The sequence below is a fragment of the Podarcis tiliguerta genome (assembly GCF_965153285.1).
Source record: "Podarcis tiliguerta genome assembly, chromosome: 2".
Taxonomy (NCBI): Eukaryota; Metazoa; Chordata; class Lepidosauria; order Squamata; family Lacertidae; genus Podarcis; species Podarcis tiliguerta.
The window spans coordinates 3,107,925-3,134,264 of record NC_139535.1 but is presented as its reverse complement, the minus strand read 5'-3'; the positions used below and the strand labels follow the sequence as shown (position 1 = coordinate 3,134,264).

Sequence of the window (26,340 nt, the reverse complement as noted above, 5' to 3'; positions counted from 1 at the left end):
TGCTAATAAAGAGTTAGCTTCACATGCTCCCTGTGGTTTTTGCTGGCTGGCTCTCTGACAGTTCCTAGGATTCCATGAATCCAACCTCCCTGGAGGAAGGGGCTGGCAGCTCTGGAGCCCCTCCAGGAAATTCTCTGCCAGCGTCCCCAACCGTCCCCTGGCAATGCTTGGCTGGGCTTCCCTCCCACACCCTCTTCCTCCCAGTCTAATGGATGAGATGATGCCACACACCCCTCAGCATTTTAATGTCAATCAACTTTTTTGAGGGGGCCTCAAATATTTTATTTAGGTGGAGGACAATGGAACATTGGCCCCTAGGAGTTGGCTCCTGTGCCTCTTTCCATCCCATTCCTGGGGAGTCAACCCTGAGGGCGAAGGGGACCCTCATCTGAAGGACAAGGGAGGCTGGGGTTCGAATCCCCTCCAAGACGGGGTGAGCTCCCGTTCCTCTGTCCCAGCTTCTGCCAACCTAGCAGTTCAAAAACATACCAGTACAAGCAGTTGTGGCATTTCTGTGCACTCTGGTTTTCACCAATGTACCCCGTTGCGCCGGAAGCGGTTGAGTCCTGCTGGCCACGTGACCCGGGAAAGCTGTCTGTGGACAAACGCCAGCCCCCTTGGCCTGACAGCAGAGACGAGCGCCCCAACCCCACAGTCGCCTGGGCAGAGAGGACAAGGAGATGAAGATGCAGTGATGGGGAAGGGAGGGGACCCCAAAAAGGGCCCTTACCGGGCCCCGGATCTATGCATGCCAGCTACAAAGTGGGAACCCAACACCTGCAGGGCTTGCATGGCAGGATGAAGCCCCTCCCCCCCCGCAGGAAATTACCCTCCCCCCACGCACAATAACACTGGGATATTCAAAAGCAAAAGGACTCCTGGACCTTTAAGTCCAGTCAAAGGCGACTGTGGGGTTGGGGCTCTCGTCTCCACTGTCACCCCCCCCCCATCTTATGCAGAGGAACCACAAGGGAGGTGGGGGTTCCCCGTTACCATTCTGCCCTGTGCATCTGGATCCTTACTTTGAAATAATTGAATGTTAAGGGGCCTTTCCTGCAAGCGCCTTCCCTGGGACCCACCGGCAGGGTACGTGGGATCCGGCTGCGAAGTTGGGGACCTGCGGGGTTTCCTTGGAAGTCTCCCCCCCCCCCGCCCGTTTCTCTTTCCCTGGGGGGCCAAGAGATGCTTCCCTGCCCTGCACCCCCAGGGGCCCTTGATGCAGAGTCCTTGGCCCAGATGGAGAAGGGAGGGCAGCCCCTAGAGCGCAGAAGGAGGCAGGGAGAGGGAGGGAGGGGCGGTCTCGGGGCCCTCGGCATGCCAAGGGTTAAAAGGAGCAGAGCGGGATTCCTAGAGAGGACAGGAAGGGGAGGGCGGGGAGGGCAAGGTCCTCCCGAGCAGAAGCCCCTCCCTGCCCAGTCCCTTCCTGCCAGCAAAGAGGAGGCTGCTTTCTTCTCTCTGCTTTGCAAAAACTTCCTCGGTGCCCCTCCTGGAATCCGGTGAGTCTCTTCCCCCTTGGGGTGCAGCGGGGAGAAGGGGGTCCCAGGGCTGCAAGGGAGGAGGCAGACCCCCCCCCCCTGTTCAGCTCATGCATGGGGAGGGGAGACCCCCAAGTCAGGGAGCAGAGGGTCCTGCCCCCAATTCCTCTCTGCCAAGCCAGGGTGCGGCTGAGTGTCCAGCAGGTCTGCAACTCTGTTCTTCCTTTGGATCAAGATGCTGCCTTCCTTTTTGGGGAGGAGTCTTTGGGGCAACGGGACGTGGGTGGCGCTGTGGGTAAAAGCCTCAGCGCCTAGGGCTTGCCGATCGAAAGGTCGGTAGTTCGAATCCCCGCGGCGGGGTGCGCTCCCATTGTTCGGTCCCAGCGCCTGCCAACTTAGCAGTTCGAAAGCACTCCCGGGTGCAAGTAGATAAATAGGGACCGCTTACTAGCGGGAAGGTAAACGGCGTTTCCGTGTGCGGCTCTGGCTCACCAGAGCAGCGATGTCACGCTGGCCACGTGACCCGGAAGTGTCTTCAGACAGTGCTGGCCCCCGGCCTCTTGAGTGAGATGGGCGCACAACCCTAGAGTCTGTCAAGACTGGCCCGTACGGGCAGGGGTACCTTTACCTTTACCTTTGGGGCAACAAAAAGAGGGCATGCAAATAAGCCCCCTTCAGATTGAGGGGAAAGTCGCATTTCATAACACAGAGAAGCATCCGAGGAATCCGAGGAAGGAGAAGCCCTGTGGAGTGGGGAGATACAGCCCCCCCCCCAAGTGTGGAGACTGGAGGGGAGACCTTCTCCCACCATCTACCCAACTACAATTCCCAGAGTTCCCTGGCAAGAAGGGGGGATTGGTGACCACTCTGGGAATTGCAGTCTTTGGGCAGCAGGGCTGAAGCTGACTCCTTGCAACTCTCAGGGTCCTGAACCAATTCTGGCTCCCAGGATTCTTGGGAGGAGTCCCTAGGGCCGGGTGAGATGCGGTTTCCAACCTTGTGATGGATCAGCAGCTAAACACCTGCCCCCTCCCAGCTGAGCCAGTGCACAGACTGGCATGTGCCACTCTTGGGAGCAGGAGCTGCATCCAGCCTGGCTCAGCTCAACATTTTTAGGAAGACTCATGCCCCTCCTGTCCTGGCAAGGCACTGGGGTGAAGCTGCAACGCCATCAGCATCCTATATGAATAATAATAATAATAATAATAATAATAATAATATTTACCTGCCACCCATTTGACTGGGTTTCCCCAGACACTCTGGGCTGCTTCCAGCACATATAATATACAGGGCTGCCTTCTGGTGTCTTCTAAAGGTTACATAGTTACTCATCTCCTTGACATCTGATGGGAGCGTGTTCCACAGGGAGGGCCTCACTACCAAGAAGGCCCTCAGTCTGCTTCCCTGTGACTTCTCTTCTTGCAGTGAGGGAACCAGCAGAAGGCCCTTAGTGCTGGACCTCAGTGTCCAGCTGAACGATGGGGGGTGGAGATGCTCCTTCGGGTATCCTGGGCCGAGGCCGTTTAGGTCTTTAAAGGTCAGCACCAACACTTTGAAAGTAGATCCTTTAGGAGCGGTCTTAGATGGTTCCAGCAGCCACTCCCAGTCACCAGTCTAGCCTCCGCATTCTGCAGAACACTAAGTGAATGACACAGAAGTTGCTGCAGACTAAACACTCCATTTTGCGTGAATAAGGAAAATGAGGAGGTGGCTAAGAAACAGCAGGAGCCAGATCCTATTCCCAACCTTCTAGGGTCTCTCAGCAGCTCTAATGATGAGCAGAAAGAGGTTTGGGGCCCAGCCAGCCCAACTGCCAAGTCATCTCTTGCATTGAGACGTGGGGGCACCTACATGTAATAGCTACTCGGCTGTATTCTGTCCATGCTCTGGGGCTGCAGTTTTCAGGCTTGGGGGCAGGATGGTGCCTGGTTTTTGCACCAAGTTCTATCCATAAGCCCCACTGAGTTCAATGGGGTCTACTCTCAGGTCACTAGTGTGCAGACCATGCCAGCCTTACGAAGTGGGGTGAGGTGCAAACACATCAAATGGGAATCGCTGGAGATGTTTCAAATGGGGTTTCTGTTGGGAAGGGGCTGCCCCATTTGTGCTTCTCCAGGAGCAGGGGAATATCTAGGGCAGGAGAATCCCTGCAGGGCCTCTGAGGCTCCCTTTGTTTCTTCCTCTCTCCCAGGACCCTGCAGCTTGTGGTGGCTTCTCGACTCCTCAGGAAAGATGGAAGAGGCTGAATCTGTAAACCTAGCGAGGATGGAAGGGGGAAGATGGACGGTTGACCTGGTCAGGTTGTCTCCTGCATCCCTCCTCACAGCCTCTGAGCGCTCCCTCCCAGGGACCTCCGAGAGATATGGTGAGTCCCAGGGGAGGGGAGATTGAGAGGTATTGGGGCTTGTGTATCCTTCGTGCACACTCTCTCACCTCTCCAGCCTGCCTTCCAAGACCCAGATGAGAGTGAGTGGGGTGCGCCGAAACTTTTTCAGAACATAAAGAAACAGAAACAGTAGTTTGGTGCCACCACTTCCTTATCTTAGAACAGCCCTGAAAAGTAACCTAAGGAAGGAGATTACTCTGCAGTTTTACCGGGCTGCCCCACACTGTGTCACTTTACTGTGTCGCAGACAGAAATCCATCAGGCTCTGGTAGGCGACTAAGTGGTCAGGTACTGGTTTAGCTTCCCGGGCAGAAAGGCATAAAAGGCAGAAACAGGGGAAAGTCATTTTTTCCAGAATTCAATAAAAAACCAATATTATTCAAACAGAAAAGTTGGCACATCTCTTACAAATCCCAAACAGAAAATAAAAACATTTTTCAGTATCACTAACTACAGAACATGCTCACAATGAGAATGAAAGTGTGAAACAGAACTGTTCTCCGCATCCCTGGCATCAGGGCAAGTCCTCTTTGCAAGACAATGGTCTCACATGGCAAGGTATGTTAGGGAATTGCAAGTTGGTTTCCTTAGGTTTTATCCCCTTTGAACCCATGTGGATTCAAAACTCAAAAGCCAATCAGTTCTTTAGATTAATTAGCAACTCGCCAAACTGCGGGAGGCAGTGGAGGACAGAAGTGCCTGGCGTGCTCTGGTCCATGGGGTCACGAAGAGTCGGACACGACTAAACAACAACAACAGCAAAGCAACTCGCCAGTGGTTAGATAGAACAACATCTCAGGCTTGTTAGGAGCCTCGACAGCCGAATCCTGTTTATCAAAAGGCCTTGAAGATGAAAAGCATTCCCAGAGCCAGACCAGATTCTTTGAGTTGTAAATTAAGCTTCATAACCTTTTCCACACAGAAACGGCATCTCAGATAGCCAGGTGTCAACAGCTAAATGTGAACCTCCTTCCTGCAGATGGAGAAGATAACTTATTCACACTCTTTGAGACAGAAAGTCTGCCATTAAAGAAGCAGATACACATTCCAAGAATTCTACAGCGTTTGGCTCTCCCATAATCCTCTTCTTTAGCATGAGCCAAAGTTTTAACTTGCTAAGAGCCAGTGTGGTGTAGTGCTTAAGAGCGGTAGTCTCCTAATCTGGTGAACTGGGTTCGATTCCCCGCTCCTCCACATGCAGCTGCCCCTCTCACCTCACAGAGTGTTTGTTGTGGGAGAGGAAGGGAAAGGAGAATGTTAGCCCCTTTGAGACTCCTTAGGGTAGTGATAAAGCGGGATATCAAATCCAAACTCCTCCTCCTCTTCTTCTTCTTCTTCTTCTTCTTCTTCTAAGATTTTCCAACTTCATTACAAACGCTTTATTGGTAATATATAGAGATAAATTGAGGATTTTTACAATTTTATAACATGCAGATAAAATTATGTGTTGCGAAACCAGAGAGATGAGCTGAAGGAAGTCTTGGGAGTGGGGAGGGTTTTTTTTCTTTTTTCTTTTTTAGGGGGAAATGGGGCAGAATAATGTGGATGATGTAAATTTGTTTAAATTGTTATGTTGGAATTTCTAATAAAAACAAGTATTTTTTTTTAAAAAGGAATTATTGAAAATATGGTGTTGACCTGGAGTGGTTACAAAATTTCTGGTCTCTCCCTGAGTGCCACGGGCCCTGCTCCAAAGAGAGCTTCTCTAAAGAAAGTACAACCAAAAAATCACTCCATTTTGCGTGAATAAGGAAAATGAGGAGGTGGCTAAGAAACAGCAGGAGCCAGATCCTATTCCCAACCTTCTAGGGTCTCTCAGCAGCTCTAAGGATGAGCAGAAAGAGGTTTGGGGCCCAGCCAGCTCAACTCCTACGTCATAGAATCATAGAGTTGGAAGAGACCACAAGGGCCATCGAGTCCAACCCCCTGCCAAGCAGGAAACACCATCAGAGCACTCCTGACATATGGTTGTCAAGCCTCTGCTTAAAGACCTCCAAAGGAGGAGACTCCACCACACTCCTTGGCAGCAAATTCCACTGTCGAACAGCTCTTATTGTCAGGAAGTTCTTCCTAATGTTTAGGTGGAATCTTCTTTCTTGTAGTTTGGATCCATTGCTCCATGTCCGCTTCTCTGGAGCAGCAGAAAACAACCTTTCTCCCTCCTCTATGTGACATCCTTTTATATATTTGAACATGGCTATCATATCACAAAGATTACCATAATAAAGGACAAAAGTGGTAAGGACCTAACAAAGGAGAAGACATCAAGAAGAGGTGGCAAGAATACACAGAGGAATTATACCAGAAAGATATGGATGTCTCGTACACCCCAGGTAGTGTGGTTGCTGACCTTGAGCCAGACATCCTGGAGAGTGAAGTCAAATGGGCCTTAGAAAGCATTGCAAATAACAAGGCCAGTGGAAGTGATGGTATTCCAGCTGAACTATTTAAAATTTTAAAAGATGATGCTGTTAAGGTGCTACACTCATTATGCCAGCAAGTTTGGAAAACCCAGCAGTGGCCAGAGGATTGGAGAAGGTCAGTCTACATCCGAATCCCAAAGAAGGGCAGTGCTAAAGAATGCTCCAACTACCGCACAATTGCACTCATTTCACACGCTAGCAAGGTTATGCTTAAAATTCTTCAAGGTAGGCTCAAGCAGTATGTGGACCGAGAACTCCCAGAAGTGCAAGCTGGATTTAGAAGAGGCAGAGGAACCAGAGACCAAATTGCAAACATGCGCTGGATTATGGAGAAAGCTAGAGAGTTCCAGAAAGACATCTACTTCTGCTTCATTGGCTATGCAAAAGCCTTTGACTGTGTCGACCACAGCAAACTATGGCAAGTTCTTAAAGAAATGGGAGTGCCTGATCACCTCATCTGTCTCCTGAGAAATCTCTATGTGGGACAAGAAGCTACAGTTAGAACTGGATATGGAACAACTGATTGGTTCAAAATTGGGAAAGGAGTACGACAAGGTTGTATTTTGTCTCCCAGCTTATTTAACTTATATGCAGAATTCATCATGCGAAAAAGGGTGGGCTGGATGAATCCCTAGCCGGAATTAAGATTGCTGGAAGAAATATCAACAACCTCAGATATGCAGATGACACAACCTTGATGGCAGAAAGTGAGGAGGAATTAAAAAACCTTTTATTAAGGGTGAAAGAGGAGAGCGCAAAATATGGCCTGAAGCTCAACATCAAAAAAACGAAGATCATGGCCACTGGTCCCATCACTTCCTGGCAAATAGAAGGGGAGGAAATGGAGGCAGTGAGAGATTTTACTTTCTTGGGCTCCATGATCACTGCAGATGGTGACAGCAGCCACGAAATTAAGAGACGCCTGCTTCTTGGGAGGAAAGCAATGACAAACCTAGACAGCATTTTAAAAAGTAGAGACATCACCTTGCCAACAAAGGTCCGTATAGTAAAAGCTATGGTTTTCCCAGTAGTGATGTATGGAATTGAGAGCTGGACCATAAAGAAGGCTGATCGCCGAAGAATTGACGCCTTTGAATTATGGTGCTGGAGGAGACTCTTGAGAGTCCCATGGACTGCAAGAAGATCAAACGCATCCATTCTTAAGGAAATCAGCCCTGAGTGCTCACTGGAAGGACAGATCGTGAAACTGAGGCTCCAATACTTTGGCCACCTCATGAGAAGAGAAGACTCACTGGAAAAGACCCTGATGTTGGGAAAGATGGAGGGCACAAGGAGAAGGGGACGACAGAGGATGAGATGGTTAGACAGTGTTCTCGAAGCTACAAACATGAATCTGACCAAACTGCGGGTGGCAGTGGAAGACAGGAGTGCCTGGCGTGCTCTGGTCCATGGGGTCACGAAGAGTCGGACACGATTGAACGACTAAACAACAACAACAACATCATATCACCCCTTAACCTCCTCTTCTCCAGGCTAAACATGCCCAGCTCCCTTAGCCGTTCCTCATAAGGCATCGTTTCCAGGCCTTTGACCATTTTGGTTGCCCTCCTCTGGACACGTTCCAGTTTGTCAGTGTCCTTCTTGAACTGCACACAGTACTCCAGGTGAGGTCTGACCAGAGCAGAATACAGTGGCACTATTACTTCCCTTGATCTAGATGCTATACTCCTATTGATGCAGCCCAGAATTCCATTGGCTTTTTTAGATGCCGCGTCACACTGTTGGCTCATGTCAAGTTTGTGGTCAACCAAGACTCCTAGATCCTTTTCACATGTACTGCTCTTAAGCCAGGTGTCACCCATCCTGTATTTGTGCCTCTCATTTTTTTTGCCCAAGTGTAATACTTTACATTTCTCCCTGTTAAAGTTCATCTTGTTTGTTTTGGCCCAGTTCTCTAATCTGTCAAGGTCGTTTTGAAGTGTGATCCTGTCCTCTGGGGTGTTAGCCACCCCTCCCAGTTTGGTGTCATCTGCAAATTTGACCAGGATGCCCTTGAGTCCATCATCCAAGTCATTGATAAAGATGTTGAATAAGATCCGGCCCAAGACAGAACCCTGTGGCACCCCACTAGTCACTCTTCTCCAGGATGAAGAGAAACCATTGATGAGCACCCTTTGGGTTCGGTCACTCAGCCAGTTACAAATCCACTGAGTGGTAGCATAGTCAAGACCGCATTTTACCAGCTTCTTTACAAGAATATCATGGGGCACCTTGTCAAATGCCTTGCTGAAATCAAGGTAGGCTACATCCACTGCGTTCCCTTCATCTACCAGGCTTGTAATTCTGTCAAAAAACGAGATCAGGTTAGTCTGACATGACTTATTTTTCAGAAATCCATGCTGACCCTTGGTGATCACAGCATTCCTTTCTAGGTGCTCACAGACTGTTCGCTTAATGATCTGCTCCAGAATCTTCCCTGGTATTGATGTCAGACTGACTGGGCGATAATTATTTGGGTCCTCTCTTTTCCCCTTTTTGAAAATAGGGACAACATTTGCCCTCCTCCAGTCTGCCGGGACTACGCCTGTTCTCCGGGAATTCTCAAAGATGACTGCTAGTGGTTCTGAGATCACATCTGCCAGTTCTTTTAATACTCTTGGATGCAGTTCATCTGGCCCTGGAGACTTGAATACATCTAAACTAGCCAAGTATTCTTGTACTATCTCCTTAGTTATTCTGGGCTGTGTTTCCTCTCCTGAATTATTTGCTCCAAATTCTTCAGGTCGGGCATTGTTTTCTTTATCAGAGAAGACTGAAGCAAAGAAGGCATTGAGGAGTTTAGCCCTTTCTGTGTCCCCTGTTTGCATTTCAACATCTTCTCCTCTGAGTGACCCCACTGTTTCTTTGTTCTTCCTTTTGCTACGAACATACCCATAAAAGCCTTTTTTGTTGCTTTTAACCTCTCTAGCAAGCCTGAATATATTAGCAAGAATTTTGTAATCCACATTAAGTAGAGAGATTGGTCTATAATTTTTGACATTAGCTCTATCTTGATCTTGTTTTGGATGTCTGGCTAATATTTTCTCATTTTCTTCTATTTCTTTTCTAATTTGATACATTTTCTTTTCTCTATTTCTTTTATGAATCACATTTTGTTGAATATAAAATCTTCTTATACCAGCTTTGCTCACCTCCCATATTATTCTACTCTCTGTATCTTGCTCTTTATTAATTTGGAAGAATTCTCTAAGTAATTCCTGTGCTTTACCTAGAATCTTTTCATCATTTAAATTTTTTTCATTCTCCATCTTCTTTTTACCTTTCTGTTATCTCTTAATTCCAGTGTAACTGAATTATGATCTGTTAGTAGTTTAGGTTTTATTTCTGTTTTTGTTTTGTTTTTTAACATTAAATTATTTGAGATCCAGATACCATTGATCCTTCTTGCTGATTTTTTCCCCTGTGAATAGTGTGTGAACTGTTTCTCTAGTGGATGTTTATATCTCCTAACATCTTTTAAATTTAAATTTTCAACCATTTGGGAAAAAGTCTGTGGAAGTCTACCACCTTTTGACTTCTTTCTTGTGTCAGTGCGATCATATTCCAATGAGGTGACTCTGTTGAAGTCACCTAATAGAATAATCTCCTCATCTATATATTCTAATAATTTATCTTGCACTATTTTAAAATACTGTGATTTATTCCCATTTGGCGCATAAATCCCTACCACCACAATTTTTTCCATCCCTTTTTCCAATAGTAACTCCAATAACCTGCCTTTCTCATCCTTGAAAATTAGTTTTGTCTCTATTTGAGGGTTTATATATGTTACAATACCTCTTTTCTTTCTGGGATCTGATGATATAAATTCTGTTCCTAGCTTCTTGTTTATCAATACCCTTCTATGTCTTTTTGCTACATGCTACTTTCTTGCAAATATACAACATCCCATCTTCCCTTTTTCAGAGTATACTCTATTTGCTTTCTTTTCAATTTACTATTAAGACCATTTACATTCCAAGAAATTATGTTCAAGTTCATCAGTCTCTATTCAATTTTATTTAACTTGTTTACTATGTTAAAATTCTAAATCCAAGCTCCTTTTTACACTTTCTTCAAAATTTTGCCATTTTTCCTATTGATCTTAGTTTTTTCCTTCTTTCTTTTAACGTAAATGTCAGTCCCTCCGGAAATTCCCACTTATATCTTATTGAATTTTTCTTTAAGGCATCTGTGAGAATTTTATAATTTTGTCTTTTCTCAACTAATCTTTTTGGCAGTTCCTTAAAAATTGAGATGTTCTGTTCATCGATTACTAATTTACATTGGCTTCTTTTTGAAATATTTTGTCTTTGAGTAGCCTTGAGTTTAAAAACACTAGGCAATCTCCTGGGCCTTTGTACATGTTTGATCTTTCTGATCTGATCCTAAATATTTTGTCCACATCCATTAATAATTCGTCTTCCTGTACTCCCATCCACTTTGCTAACTCTTGGATTATTTTATTCTCAATTTGTTCATTTTGAGATTCAGGAATTCCTCGTGCAGAACCATTTGATGCTGTTACATGTCCAAGACGGCAATCTGATCTAATAATAGCTCTTGTGCCTTCTTTATCTCTGTTATGTCATCCAGTATAATCTCCTGATTTTTCCTCAGGTCTTTATTTTCATCCTGAATCCGTTTGGACACTTCTTCTTGTTTATTTGTCTTGATTTTTAATTCCTGAACTGTTTTGACTAGCTCATTTTTTATTGTCAGGTCTTTTACCTAACCTTGGAGATCTATTATTATTTTTAAATGTTGTTCAATCTTATTGTTCATTGAATCCAGTTTATCATTTATATTTTTGTTCATGTTGACTATCAAGTCTTTCAAATCTGCATTGGGATCAGTTTCTGCTATTGAAAGTCTCCTACCTTGGGAGCTGGCAGTAACAATTATTTTAGATTGTATTTTCTTCTCAGCCATCTTGACCTTCCATTTCTTTTTCTTATGTACACAGGTTAATATGCTTTGGCCCAGGTTTGGCTGGTGATGTCTTTAAATAAGACCAGAACATCCAAGTCTCTAATATTTCAAACTGTTGGGATCTGTCAGGTTATGAATATTATTCCCACTATTTAATAATGGAAGAGATAGAGGAGTCGGCTTCAAATACAGAGGATGAGCAAATCAACACATTTTGCCTGCACTTTTAAAATTGTCTGCCAGATGGCGCTGTGCACTTTTCCTTCTTTTATTACTAGCCTTGGTTTGTCTTCTTTCCCGGTTCCTAATTCCCAGAATGCTTTTTAACTGTCCTTCCTCTTTCTTTATTTCCTGTTTGCTTTCCAAGGTGAGGGTGAGTCAGCAATTAGCAAGCTGACCCCACCATCTTCATCTGCCCTCAAACCTTTCTCCTTCCTTTGTCTCCTCCCTCCTGGCTCTCAAAACACTCTTGCAGTCCCTCATTATCCTGGCTCTTCCCTCTTTCAATTTCTCTCGTTCTCCCCACCACCTTCGCCACCACTTCTCACCACACACCTTCAGTCTGCTTAAACAGCATTAAACAGGGTTCTTGCAGTTATTTGTTTATTTTCTTTCATATGTTTTGTCTTCTTTTAGTTTAGAACGTAATCCTCACAACGTATTGCTGATAGTATAGTCTGTTTAAAGGGAGCCAGGGTTGGAGTTTCCAGCTGTAATATTTGGCGAAACCTGGTGCTTCCTCATCTCACTGTTAGGAGTGCCCCCTTTTAAGTGCTGGACTATTCCTGCCACCTTCCACATTTTGTGCCGGCATACGGAGAGTCTTCTAGTACCGCTTTCGTGCTTTTTTGGCTAGAGACCTCTTTTCTGGCTTTTATCCAAGGGAGTCTACATCGCCCTTGTTCTCCCCTCACCCCTTTTACAGCGATCGGGTGTGCTCGACTGTATGAGAGCACTTCCCTCGACCCACCACTGAGCGCACCACGCAGGGAAGTCTCATTTTTGCTTTTGCTTCTGTCTGCATTTTGTTGACCAAAGAGATGACTGACCTTCAAGATGGATTGGAATCCATGACTTAGCCAAACAAAATCTATCCCAGATAAAAGGCAAGAAATTCCAGCTTTAAAAGGCAGTGAAAATTATAGTAAGGCCTCACATCTGACTCTCCTCAGTTCTTCCTCTATCACAAGCATGCATTAACATTGTTCAATAATCTGGAGCTCCATTTCTTCCTGAAGCTCTAATTAGCTTCTCTCTTCATTGCAGATGGTGATGAATTGGTGGGGAAGAACAAGAAGGACCACAACAGAATCCACATAGCGGAGAAGTCTGATAAATATTCAAAGTGTGGAGAGAACATCCATCAGAGCTCCCTGTCCACCTCGCATCAAACAAAGAGCTTTATTCGAAGGAATAGCCTCACTTCCCATCAAAGAATTCATACCGGGGAGAGACCCTATCAGTGCCTTGAATGTGGGAAGAGCTTCACTCGAAAGTACAGTCTCACTTCCCATCAAAGAATTCATACAGAGGAGAAACCCTATCAATGCCTTGAATGTGGGAAGAGCTTCAGTCGAAAGTACAGTCTCACTTACCATCAAAGAAGTCATACAGGGCAGAAACCCTTTCAGTGCTTGGAATGTGGAAAGAGCTTCATTCACAGACAACATCTCACTTCCCATCAAATAATTCATACCGGGGAGAAACCCTACCAGTGCTTCGAATGTGGAAAGAGATTCAGTCATATGTCACATCTCACTTCCCATCAAAACCTTCATACTGGAGAGAAACCCTATCAATGCCTGGAATGTGGAAAGAGCTTCAGTCACAGGCAGAGTCTCACTTCCCATCAAAACCTTCATACTGGGGAGAAACCCTATCAGTGTCTCGAATGTGGGAAGAGCTTCAGTCACAGGCAGAATCTCACTTCCCATCACAGAATTCATACCGGAGAGAAACCCTATCAGTGCCTGGAATGTGGAAAGAGCTTCAGTCACAGGCAGACTCTCACTTCCCATCAAAGAAGTCATACAGGGCAGAAACCCTTTCACTGCTTGGAATGTGGAAAGAGCTTTAGTCGAAAGGACAGTCTCACTTCCCATCAAAGAATTCATACCGGGAAGAAACCTTATCAAGGCCTGGAATGTGGAAAGAGCTTCAGTCACAGGCAGAGTCTCACTTCCCATCAAATAATTCATACCGGGGAGAAACCCTATCAGTGCTTCGAATGTGGGAAGCGCTTCAGTCACAGCTGCAGACTCGCTTTACATCAAAGAATTCATACAGGGCATAAACCCTATCGGTGCTTGGAATGCGGAAAGAGCTTCAGTCAGCGCATCCATCTCACTTCCCATCAAAGAAGTCATACAGGGCATAAACCCTATCACTGCTTGGAATGTGGAAAGAGCTTCAGTCAAAAGTACAGTCTCACTTCCCATCACAGAATTCATACCGGGGAGAAATCCTATCAGTGCTTGAAATGTGGAAAGAGCTTCAGTCAAAAGGACAGTCTCACTTCCCATCACAGAATTCATACCGGGGAGAAACCCTATCAGTGCTTGAAATGTGGAAAGAGCTTCAGTTTCAAGAAAAGACTCACTTCCCATCAAAGTATTCATACAGGGGAGAAATCCTATCAGTGCTTGGAATGTGGAAAGAGCTTCAGTTGGAAGGAAAGTCTCACTTCCCATCAAAGAATCCATACAGGGGAGAAACCATATCAGTGCATCGATTGTGGAAAGAGCTTTCGTCTGAGTGGTGATCTCACTTCCCATCACAGAATTCACACAGGGGAGAAACCTTTTCAGTGCTTGGATTGTGGAAAGAGCTTTCGTCTGAGGGGTGAGCTCACTTCTCATCACAGAATTCATACAGGGGAAAAACCATATCAGTGCATGGATTGTGGAAAGAGCTTTCGTCAGAGTGGTGAGCTCACTTCTCATCACAGAATTCATACCGGGGAGAAACCCTATGCGTGCTTGGAATGCGGAAAGAGCTTCAGTCACAGACACAATCTCACTTGCCATCAAAGAACTCATTCAGGGCAGAAACCCTTTCGGTGCTTAGAATGTGGAAAGAGCTTTCGTCAGAGTGGGCATCTCACTTCCCATCAAAGAATCCATACAGGGTAGAAACCCTATCACTGCTTAAACTGTGGAAAATGCTTCCGTCGGAAGGAACATCTCACTTCCCATCAAAGAATTCATACAGGGCAGAAACCCTTTCAGTGCTTAGACTGTGGGAAATGCTTCCGTCTGATGGAAAGTTTCACTTCCCATCAAAGAATTCATACAGGGGAGAAAACCTATCACTGCTTAGACTGTGGAAAATGCTTCCGTCTGCAGGGAAAATATCACTACCCATCACAGAATTCATACAGGGGAGAAACCCTATCAGTGCTTGGAATGTGGAAAGAGCTTCAGTTACAGGCAGAGTCTCATTTCTCATCAAATAATTCATACAGGGGGAAAACTGTTGGGTGTAGTGAAGGGTTAGCCTTCTATGCCTCGTGCTTGCGGGGACGGGCTTACAAGGGAAGTAAGCCAGGACGTGACAAAAGCAGCTTGGTATGTTGTCAACCGAGTGGAAATCGAAAGCACTCAGTTCAGCCGCTGCAAGGAGAGAGAGAGAGAGGAGGCAGAGAAAATGCAGCTTAACACGGATGGCTGTTGTGGATTGCAGATACGCTATTTTGTTTCCAATGAAGAGATATTAGGACAGAAGAAAAGTCTGGACTGATTTACTGCCCTTTCGACACACAGGCGCTGTGTAATTCTGCTAATTGCTTTATGACCGCTCTAAAGCCACACTGCGTAAACAGAAGCTGCAGAGGCTCGCAGGGGAAGCGTGGCTGGGCGCCAAACAATAAAGCAATAAATCTAGGAACAGGTTATGGACCAACGCGAAGCGTGTGAGAAAGGGCTTGGAAGACCTTAAAAGACTGAACGTCAGTTTGATCGACTGCCAAAGAAAGCAGAGGGCAGATCAGAGGAGGCTGACGGAGCGAGGGCGCTGCAATGTCAGGTCTTTCCGGAACACCCAGTTGGCATAAATGAATGAGTACTCTTGCAAACGCCACAGAAGGGAGAAGGGAGGCATGGCACAGCCCCAGGGAAATGGCTTTGAGTTTAAACTGCCATGTCAGAGACTGAATAGCCAATACTGGCTACAATGGAGTTTTGAAATGGAACTCTTACTGGTGGGAGAGCAGCTATGGGACGTAGTCCAGCCCCCACAGTATGCAGCTGGGAAAGCAGAGGCTGAAAAGGCTGCAGTGCAAAGTGAAATGGAGAAGCGTGTGCTTGCATTTTTGGCTGAGAATGTGGATGCTCATCTAGTGCCAGTTGTCCTGGCTGCAAAACAGCCAAGGGCCGCTTGGGAATCCCTCCGAAAGGCTTGTGGAGCTGGTTTGGGAAGCAAGGGCTGAGACGTGGCTGCACCCGAAATGGAGAGGCAAGATGGCGCCGACCACACAGCTGGGAGGAGCTTTGAGCCCCCACCGGGGGGCGAAGGGACTGTTGCTGTTGCTGGCAATGCTGCTGGTGCTTTTGCTGAGCCTGGGAGCTGTTTGGATGTTGCAACGTGTCTGTGTGAGGAGCCTGGAGAGAGGCCAAGAGTTGGGAGCCCCGTACCCATCAGAGGGGGTGCAGGCAAACGTCCTGGAAGCCCCGTGAGTAGTGGGGGGGGGCAGTGAGCAGTGAAAGCTCAGAGACGCCTCTTTCTCCAAAAGCTGCCAAGAGTTGTTTACGCCGTGAGCTGAAGCCTAGCCGTGCGAAGCTGAATGCAGCTAGAGGCTTCAAGGCCGGCCACCTGGAGCAAGTAAAGATAAGAGCTGTGGATTTGTGTGAGAACGCTGGGAGCAGTCCGGTCTCCAAGGCAACTGAGGCAATCTAAGGAAGCTGTGAAGGTCGTGGGCAAGTCTCCCTGCCGGGGGGAGTCTGTTGCCGTGACAACCAGAGAGGATGTCTGCAGAGGCCCCAAGGAGGGGGGTAGCGAGGAGATTGTTGCCATGGCGATCCAGGAATGTCAACAAGACACTCTGGCTGTCGTCATCGACTCAGGAGCCACAAACCCGCTATTGGCATCTGCTGGTCTTTTAAGGAATTGCAGGACAGTAAAAACTGATAAATTTGTGACGCTCACGGATGGAAGGAAAAAATGGCTAACATAGACAGGCTTTTTCTTCTGTTCCTTTCTTAAGCATGAAGTCAAAGCTTTTGCGGTGCCTGGCTTAGCCAACTGTTTGTTAAGTGTGCATGATTTACTTGCTGATGGTTTTCATGTGTCTTTTGCAGGTACCCAATGTGAGTTTTCCAAGAATGGAAAGCACGTGTACACAGTGCAGTCTAAAGGCAATTTGTTTGTTGTAAATGTGCATTTTTCTACAAAAGAGGATGACACCGAAGATGCGAAGGGGCAATGTGTGAATGTAGTGCCCCACCATATTTGGCACAGGCGCTTCGCACATCTGAATTGGGGGTTTGTTAAGAAGGCACCCGAACTGACACAAGGGTGCAAATTTAAGGCTTGTGACAAATTTTTAGATTGCAATGCTTGTAAACAGGCAAAGATTGTGACATGCTCCTATCCAAAGTCAGAGAGACAGACCACAAAACCCTTTGAGTTAATTCATGAAGATTTGTGTGGGCCCATGTCAGTTGAATCACTGGGGGGATCAAGGTTCTCTCTGCTTCTAATTGATGATTTCTCGAGGTCTGCTTGGACCTTTCCTCTTCAAATGAAAGGGGAGGCAGCTAAAATGATCAGGGATTGGATCACCGCAGTTGAGGTAACATTCTCCACCAAGGTGCATGGCTTTCAAAGTGACAGAGGTTCTGCCTTACAGGATTTCTTTAGGGAGAAGGGGATTAGCCACAGATTGACCGCTCCGTACTCTCTGCAACAGAATGGGCTGGCAGAGAGAAAGAACAGGACGGTGCAGGAAGCGGTATCTTCAATCTTGTGGGATGCAGGGCTACCCCAGAAATATTGGTCTGAAGCCTGGAGATTTGTAGTTCATACGCAAAACAGAGTGTACAACTCTAGTGTAGGAAATACACCTTATTTCTTGCTGCATGGAAAGAAGCCTAAAGTACATTACCTTTGTGTTTGGTTGTGAGGCCTGGGTGCTTATTCCAAAGGCTCTACGCAAGAAAGGTGAGCCAAGATCTAAAAGAATGATCTTTGTAGGGTATGAGCCTGGCTCAAAGGCCTGGTGGTTTGCATACCCAAGTGGAAACCAGTCTAGGTTTGTTATCAGCAATAGCGCTGAGTTCTGTGAGCAAGCTGGTTGGAAACGTCTGCACGCTAATCCAAACGTGATTCCACAGCCGTTCTATGACTCAGACGTTGAGGAGGAAGAGGAACTTGTTGCTCTGGACCATGGTCCAGAGCAACAGGGTCCACCACAGGGACAGAGTCCAAGGCAGGGACAGCACAGGATCCCTCAGAGGGGGGAACCTAGAACACCTCCTCAGGCTAGTGTCAAGTTTGAGCCAAAGAGTGAGCCTTCCTTACCTGCTGGACCAGCTGTAAGGCCCAAGAGGCGCAGCAGGTCAGAGGGGGAAGACACTGAATTTGAGGATGATTTAGCTGGACCCAGTGAGGCAGCAGTGACACCAGGGTTCACACTGAGGAGATCAGTGAGGACAAGGAGGCCTCCTGATCGGTATGACGCTTCAGGCGTCTGGGTAGGTTCAGCCAGATGTGAACCTGAATCCTTCGAGGATATTCAGAGTTTACCTGAGGAAGAAGCCGGTAAGTGGCATAGGGCAATGGACAAAGAGATGAAGTCCATGGAAGATCTAGGTGTGTTCTCACTCACAGAGTTGCCACCGGGCAAGCAGGCTGTGAGTTGCAGGTGGGTTTACCGCCTGAAACCCACTGACGCTGGAGAACCACAGTATAAAGCTAGGTTAGTTGCTCGAGGATTCACTCAGAGAAAGGGAATACACTTCACGGAGGTGTATTCGCCAACGTCACGAGCGGAGACTCTGAGAACGCTTTTAGCTTGTGCAGCATAGAGAGGCTGGGAGGTAAACCACTTTGATGTGGATGTTGCCTACCTAAACTCAGATCTCCAGGAGGAGCTGTACATGATTCCTCCTCTGGGGTTTGAGAACTTGAGGCAGGGTGTTGTGTGGAGATTGCACAAATCCCTCCCCACACCCTCTTCCTCCCAGTCTAATGGGTGAGATGATGCCACACACCCCTCACCATTTTAATGTCAATCAACTTTTTTTTTGGGGGGGGGGGGACAACGGGACCTTGGCCCCTAGGAGTTTTAGTCCAGAAGCGGTTTAGTCCTGCTGGCTACGTGACCCGGAAAAGCTGTCTGTGGACAAACGCCAGCCCCCTCGGCCTGACAGCGGAGACAACCGCCCCAACCCCACAGTCGCCTTTGACTGGACGTAACTGTCCAGGGGTCCTTTACCTTTTGAATATTCCAGTGTTATTGTGCATGGGGGGAGGGTAATCTCCTGCGGGGGGGAGGGGCTTCATCCTGCCATGCAAGCCCTGCAGGTGTTGGGTTCCCACTTTGCAGCTAGAATGCATAGATCCGGGGCCCAGTAAGGGCCCTTTTTGGGGGCCCCTCCCTTCCCCATCACTGCATCTTCATCTCTTTGTCCTCTCTGCCCATCCGCCTCCCTTGCTGGCTCCTCCGGGAGTCTATTTCTGCGATTCAGGTGGGGGTGCCACCTGATGGGGGGGGGCAGTTCTTCCCTGTTCAGTTCTTCCTGTACTGGATCCTCAGGGATCCTGCACCTCAGCCCACAAGGCCCCTTTTCTGCAAGGTGGTTCCTTGGCCACTTCTTCCCTGCCTCTGGTTTACAGAAAGCTGCGAAATCTGCACATGCCCAGAGTATGAAGGATTTTCAAAAGTGTGGTTATGTTTGGTGTGGGGAAGAAGGGGGGGGGGAGCTGTCTGCGGACAAAGGTCCAGGGGTCCTTCACCTTCCCTTTGGTGGGCATCGCACTTCAGTTTCCTCAAAGGGGCCCCTGGGGGTGCACGGCAGGGGAGCATCTCTCGGCCCCCCAGGAAAAGAGAAACGTGTGTGGGGGGGGGAGATTTCCAAGGAGACCCCGCAGGTCCCCAACTTCGCAGCCGGATCCCACGTACCCTGCCGGTGGGTCTCAGGGAAGGCGCTTCCAGGAAAGGCCCCTTAACATTCACTGATTTAGTCGTTTCAAAGTAGGGATCCAGATGCACACGGCAGAATGGTACCCGGGAACCCCCACCTCCCTTGTCGCCAGTCAGACTAAGATGGGGGGGCCCTTGATGCAGAGTCCTTGGCCCAGATGGAGAAGGGAGGGCAGCCCCTAGAGCGCAGAAGCAGGAAAACGGCAGGCAGGAAGAGGGAGGGAGGGGCGGTCTCGGTGCCCTCGGCTTGCCGAGGGTTAAAAGGAGCAGAGCGGGATTCCTAGAGAGGACAGGAAGGGGAGGGCGGGGGAGGGCAAGGTCCTCCCGAGCAGAAGCCCCTCCCTGCCCAGTCCCTTCCTGTTCTCTCTGCTTTGCAAAAACTTCCTCGGTGCCCCTCCTGGAATCTGGTGAGTCTCTTCCCCCTTGGGGTGCAGCGGGGAGAAGGGGGTCCCAGGGCTGCAAGGGAGGAGGCAACCCCCCCCGTTCAGGTCATGTATGGGGAGGGGAGACCCCCAAGTCAGGGAGCAGAGGGTCCTGCCCCCAGTTCCTCTCTGCCAAGCCAGGGAGGGGCTGAGTGTCCAGCAGGTCTGCAACTCTGTTCTTCCTTTGGATCAAGATGCTGCCTTCCTTTTTGGGGAGGGGTCTTTGGGGCAACAAAAAGAGGGCATGCAAATAAGCCCCCTTCAGATTGAGGGGAAAGTCGCATTTCATAACACAGAGAAGCATCCAAGGAATCGGAGGAAGGAGAAGCCCTGTGGAGTGGGGAGATACAGCCCCCCCCCCAAGTGTGGAGACTGGAGGGGAGACCCTCTCCCACCATCTACCCAACTACAATTCCCAGAGTTCCCTGGCAAGAAGGGGGGATTGGAGACCACTCTGGGAATTGCAGTCCTTGGGCAGCAGGGCTGAAGCTGTCTCCTTGCAACTCTCAGGGTCCTGAACCAATTCTGGCTCCCCGGATTCTTGGGAGGAGTCCCTAGGGCCGGGGGAGATCTGGTTTCCAACCTTGTGATGGATCAGCAGCTAAACACCTGCCCCCTCCCAGCTGAGCCAGTGCACAGACTGGCATGTGCCACTCTTGGGAGCAGGAGCTGCACCCAGCCTTGCTCAGCTCAATATTTTTAGGAAGACTCATGCCTGCAACGCCATCAGCATCCTGTATGAATAATAAATAATAATAATAATAATAATAATAATAATATTTATCTGCCACTTATTTGACTGGGTTTCCCAAGACACTCAGGGCTACTTCCAGCACATATAAAAACATAATAAAACATCAAACATTAAAAACTTCCGAATACAGGGCTGCCTTCAGATGTCTCCTAAAAGTTGTGTGGTTCTTTATTTCCTTGACATCTGATGGGAGCGTGTTCCACAGGGAGGGCGCTGCTACCAAGAAGGCCCTCAGCCTGCTTCCCTGTAACTTCTCTTCTTGCACTGAGGGAACCACCAGAAGGCCCTCAGTGCTGGACCTGCAGACTAAACTTAGAAAAGCTTTAATTGCTACAAATGGTATAAGGAAACATGATACGGAATTAAGTGGAAAGATGGTGTTGACCTGGAGTGGTTACAGAATTTCTGGTCTCTCCCCGAGTGCCATGGGCCCTGCTCCAAAGAGAGCTTCTCTAAAGAAAGCACAACCAAAAATCACTCCATTTTGCGTGAATAAGGAAAATGAGGAGGTGGCTAAGAAACAGCAGGAGCCAGATCCTATTCCCAACCTTCTAGGGTCTCTCAGCAGCTCTAATGATGAGCAGAAAGAGGTTTGGGGCCCAGCCAGCTCAACTGCTAAGTCATCTCTTGCATTGAGACGTGGGGGCACCTACATGTAATAGCTACTCGGCTGTATTCTGCCCATGCTCTGGGGTTGCAGTTTTCAGGCTTGGGGACAGGATGGTGCCTGGTTTTTGCACCAAGTTCTATCCATAAGCCCCTCTGAGTTCAATGGGGTCCACTCTCAGGTCACTACTGTGCATACCATGCCAGCCTTACGAAGTGGGGTGAGGTGCAAACACATTAAATGGGAATCGCTGGAGATGTTTCAAATGGGGTTTCTGTTGGGAAGGGGCTTCCCCATTTGTGTTTCTCCAAGAGCAGGGGAATATCTAGGGCAGGAGAATCCCTGCAGGGCCTCTGAGGCTCCCTTTGTTTCTTCCTCTCTCCCAGGACCCTGCAGCTTGTGGTGGCTTCTCGACTCCTCAGGAAGGATGAAAGAGACTGAATCTGTAGACCTAGCGAGGATGGAAGGGGGAAGATGGACGGTTGACCTGGTCAGGTTGTCTCCTGCATCCCTCCTCACAGCCTCTGAGCGTTGCCTCCCAGGGACCTCCGAGACATCTGGTGAGTCCCAGGGGAGGGGAGATGGGGACATGGGTGGATGGGGCTGGAGAGGAACTGGGGCTTGCTCATTTTGGGGGTGGGATGAGGCAGGCAGGTGGATGGAGATTGAGAAGGTGGGCACCTTTTCGGTCTCCTCCACCTACCTGCCTGCCTTCCTGCGCCTTTGACATCTGCAGGGAATTTGAGCTAGGAATACATCACAGCTCCCCGGCCACCGCGATGTATTGGCGCCAGTACTGTGCTCTGAATGCCCTACCAATGTCAGAGAACTCGCTGATCCATTGTGCAGCACTAGAAGCCAGGATTCTTTAAATTACCTGATCCTAATTTCAGGATTGACTGCAGATGGGGCCTCTGTGTTTTGCCTTTTTCTTTTCTTTTAGGAATAACTTTTCCTTTTCTTTTAAAAACAAGGATCATATAGCACTAATAAATGTTACAAATATGTAGACTGAGTCTTCTCAGTCTTCTCATATGACTCTCAAAACTAGCAGAATAAATTTGCAGGAATATCTATAGAGTTGGTCTCCTCATGAAAATGAGAGGAGATTCAAAGCGTAGAAAGATATTTAGAAAAAAAGTTTAAATTTAGACCAAATTTAGATTGAGGCAACAGCTGATGGGGAGTGTGCAGGTGAAGATGTTCCTGCTTGTTTCAGAGGAGGCAGGGACGTTGGTGGATCCTGACAAGAGAGCTTTGGATAAGGAAGTCAAGGAGAAGAATTATGGGATCATGGACCCTCTCGTTAAAATTCCCTGTTAGATGGTAACATCAATTTTGAAATTCCATACATACCTCTATTTCAGGGATGGTCAACTTCGAAGAGACTGCGATCTACTCACAGAATTAAAAACTGGGAGTGATCTACCCCTGTTTTGTAGGGGTTCAGGTCAAAGTTGTTGAGCTTTTATTAGCAACTCACCAAAGGAGCGCTGGGGGGAAAACAGCCTCCAGCCTCTGTTTGTAAGCTCTGTCTTCCATTCTCCAACAATGGAGGGAGGATCCGGGAGGGGGCCAGCGATTGACCAAAACCTTGCAGGGATCTACCAGTAGATCGTGATCGACCTGTTGGACATCCCTGCTCTATTTGATGAACCTCCACTATTTGGATGGAGACCAACAGCATCTGGGATTCTAACATCCACACCGTGAGCCCTGAATGGAGGGATATCAACTGTTTGTGAATATTCTTTGTCTAGTCATGCCTTTTGAAACAATGACCAGGCTTGTCTGAACCACCCAGGCCTTCTTAAATGTGAAAACTATTGTAAGGCCTCACATCTAACTTCAGTGCTTCCTTTATCACAAGCATTCATTAACTTTGTTCAATAATGGATGTGAAGCACGTCCCCTTCGCTCTGAGTGGGGTTGGGGTCCGGGGCAGCGATGCAGAGTTAGCACGACTTACCCTAACATGGCAGGGACGCGGGTGGCGCTGTGGGTTAAATCCTCAGCGCCTAGGGCTTGCCGATCGAAAGGTCGGCAGTTCGAATCCCTGCGGCGGGGTGCGCTCCCGCTGTTCGGTCCCAGCGCCTGTCAATCTAGCAGTTCGAAAGCACTCTCGGGTGCAAGTAGATAAATAGGGACCGCTTACTAGCGGGAAGGTAAACGGCGTTTCCGTGTGCGGCTCTGGCTCGCCAGAGCAGCGATGTCACGCTGGCCACGTGACCCGGAAGTGTCTTGGGACAGTGCTGGCCCTCGGCCTCTTTGAGCGAGATGGGTGCACAACCCTAGAGTCAAGACTGGCCCGTACGGGCAGGGGTACCTTTACCTTTACCCGAACATGGCAGTGCATTGCTGGGGGAGGGGTCAGTTGGTGGGTTTGATCGTTCTGTGTCATCTGCACCCCGGTCACAGTATGCTGGCAATGGCACCCCATTGGTTTCAAGATAGTCAGGCACCCCTCAGGCGTACTCAAATGCTGGGGGGTTGAAGATGCCACACATCTACAATGCCATTAAGTTAGACTTCAAGGATGTCCTCTTGAGGCTGAAACGGAGCACTCTCAAGTCTCTTGGTGAGATGAGGGGCGGGGCACTTTGTTCAATAATCTGGAGCTCCATTTCTTCCTGAGGCGATAATTATCTTCTCTCTTCTTTGCAGATGGTGATGAATGGGAAGGGAAGAACAAGGGGGACCACAACAGAATCCACATATGGGAGAAATCAAATGAATATTCAGAGCATGTAGAGAACATCGGCCAGAGCTCCCAGTCCACCTCCAATCAACGAAAGAGCTTCATTCGGAGGGATAGCCTCACTTCACATGAAAGAATTCACAGAGGAGAGAAATTATATCACTGCAGAGAATGTAGGAAGAGCTTCAGTCGAAAGGATCACCTCATTTCCCATCAAAGAATTCATACGGGGGAGAAACCGTATCAGTGCTTGGAATGTGGGAAGAGCTTCAGTCAGAGGCAGAGTCTCACTTCCCATCAAAGAATTCATACAGGGGAGAAACCCTATCAGTGCCTGGAATGTGGAAAGAGCTTCAGTCACAGGCAGAGTCTCACTTCCCATCAAAGAATTCATACAGGGAAGAAACCCTATCAATGCCTGGAATGTGGAAAGAGCTTTTGTCAGAGTGGGGATCTCACTTCCCATCAAAGAATTCATACAGGGGAGAAACCCTATCGGTGCTTGGAATGTGGGAAGAGCTTCAGTCGAAAGGACAACCTCACTTTGCATCAAAAAGTTCATACAGGGAGAAACCATTTCAGTGCTTGAAATGTGGAAAGAGCTTCAGTCAAAAGTCCAAGCTCACTTTGCATCAAAAAGTTCATACAGGGGAGAAACCCTATAAGTGCTTTGAATGTGGGAAGAGCTTCAGTCGAAAGGACAGCCTCACTTTGCATCAAAAAGTTCATTCAGGGGAGAAACCGTATCAGTGCTTGGAATGTAGGAAGAGCTTCAGTCGAAAGGACAGCCTCACTTTGCATCAAAAAGTTCATACAGGGGAGAAACCCTATCAGTGCTTGGAATGTGGGAAGAGTTTCAGTCAAAAGTCCACGCTCACTTTGCATCAAAAAGTTCATACAGGGGAGAAACCTTATCAGTGCTTGGAATGTGGAAAGAGCTTCAGTTACAGCTCAAATCTCAATTGCCATCAAATAATTCATTCAGCGGAGAAACCCTATAAATGCTTGAAATGTGGGAAAAGCTTCAGTCGAAAGGACAGTCTCTCTTCCCATCAAAAAGTTCATACAGGGGAGAAACCACATCAGTGCTTGGAATGTGGGAAGAGCTTCAGTCGAAGCCCCCATCTCATAATCCATAAAAGAATCCATACAGGGGAGAAACCATATCAATGCTTGGAATGTGGGAAGAGCTTCAGTGACAGCAGCAGTCTCACTTCCCATCACAGAATTCATACAGGGGAGAAACCCTATCAGTGCTTGGAATGTGGGAAGAGCTTCAGTCGAAAGGACAGCCTCACTTTACATCAAAAAGTTCATACAGGGGAGAAACCCTATCAGTGCTTTGAATGTGGAAAGAGCTTCAGTCAGAGGCAGGGTCTCACGTCCCATCAAAGAATTCATACAGGGGAGAAACCATATCAGTGCTTCGAATGTGGGAAGAGCTTCAGTTGCAGCTCAAATCTCAATTGCCATCAAATAATTCATTCAGGGGAGAAACCATATCAGTGCTTTGAATGTGGGAAGAGCTTCAGTCACAGCCACAGTCTCACTTCCCATCAAAGAATTCATACAGGGGAGAAACCCTATCAGTGCTTGGAATGTGGGAAGAGCTTCAGTCACAGTCGGAGTCTCTCTTCCCATCAAATAATTCATACAAGAGAGAAAACCTCTTAGGGTTTGGAATGTGGGAAGAGCTTCAGTCAGAGTGCCACTCTCATGCCCCACCAAATAATTCATACAGGCTTGAAAGCATATCAGCGCATGGAATGTAGATAAAATTTACCTCGTAAAAAAGTCAATTCCAGAACTCACAGCAGGATGAATAATAAAATGGTATATTTGGAATCTAGTCCAACCTCCGCCAATGCAGAAATCTCATTTCAAGCATCCATGACAGATGGCCATCCAACTTCTTAAATACCTCCAATGAAGGAGAGTCCACCCCATTCTGAGGGAGTTCCTTTTCACTGCTGACTCTTACTATCAGAAAGTTCTTCCTGCTCTTTAGGAGAAATCTCCTTTTGTGTTGCTTGAATCACCTCTTCAGATTCCTTCAAGACCTTGAGAAGGACTTCTGTATGTCTGAGAATGTCCAGGGGATTGGACCATGCTCTATATCCGGGGGGGGGGGCCATGGAGAGGAGTCCGATATAGGGCTTAAGTCATCTAGGCATTGGTCAGATTGTCATAATTACAGACATACTTACTGGTTTGGATGGAAGTGATTCTTATTCCAGGGGAAGTGGTGACTGTGAGATTACAGGTGCTCTCACCAATATTGTCCAACCGTCCAGTAAAACTTTGACACAGCAGACCAATACCCGCTGAGGTCGATGTATTGGGAGGTGAGGTTTAGGGCCGTGTGGTATTGCTTTATTGTATGTGGGATCCCTATAAAGGGAACTTCTTCCTCTAGGTGGGAGGGAGACTGGTCAAGTTACCATCAGTTGAATGCAACATTTAAGTTAGATTTTTTAAAACGGATTTGCAGAACAAAACTCAC

General features: G+C 47.7%; 2 protein-coding genes across 2 annotated transcripts; both read left to right on the top strand.

The window, feature by feature from the left end:
• The first annotated feature begins 1,395 nt into the window (after positions 1-1,395).
• On the top strand, positions 1,396-25,284 carry LOC310670301 (uncharacterized protein). Its single transcript, XM_083425439.1, has 4 exons — positions 1,396-1,496; positions 3,667-3,840; positions 12,483-15,104; positions 25,248-25,284. The coding sequence occupies exons 2-3, from the start codon at positions 3,708-3,710 to the stop codon at positions 14,345-14,347; spliced, it is 1,998 nt and encodes a 665-aa protein (XP_083281565.1). The 5' UTR covers positions 1,396-1,496; positions 3,667-3,707; the 3' UTR covers positions 14,348-15,104; positions 25,248-25,284.
• On the top strand, positions 22,296-24,426 carry LOC310672882 (uncharacterized protein; the record flags this gene model as incomplete). Its single annotated transcript, XM_083430534.1, has 2 exons — positions 22,296-22,876; positions 23,804-24,426. Exons 1-2 carry the CDS (start codon positions 22,810-22,812, stop codon positions 24,424-24,426), a joined length of 690 nt encoding a protein of 229 aa, XP_083286660.1. The 5' UTR covers positions 22,296-22,809.
• Positions 25,285-26,340: the final 1,056 nt, after the last annotated feature.

What these genes read in the sequence shown, in the direction of transcription:
- LOC310670301 (XM_083425439.1), top strand. Translation starts at nt 3,708, where the DNA reads ATGGAAGAGGCTGAATCTGTAAACCTAGCGAGGATGGAAGGGGGAAGA. An exon ending in AGGGACCTCCGAGAGATATG is followed by an intron (nt 3,841 to 12,482) that starts GTGAGTCCCAGG and finishes TCTTCATTGCAG; the next exon opens with ATGGTGATGAATTGGTGGGG.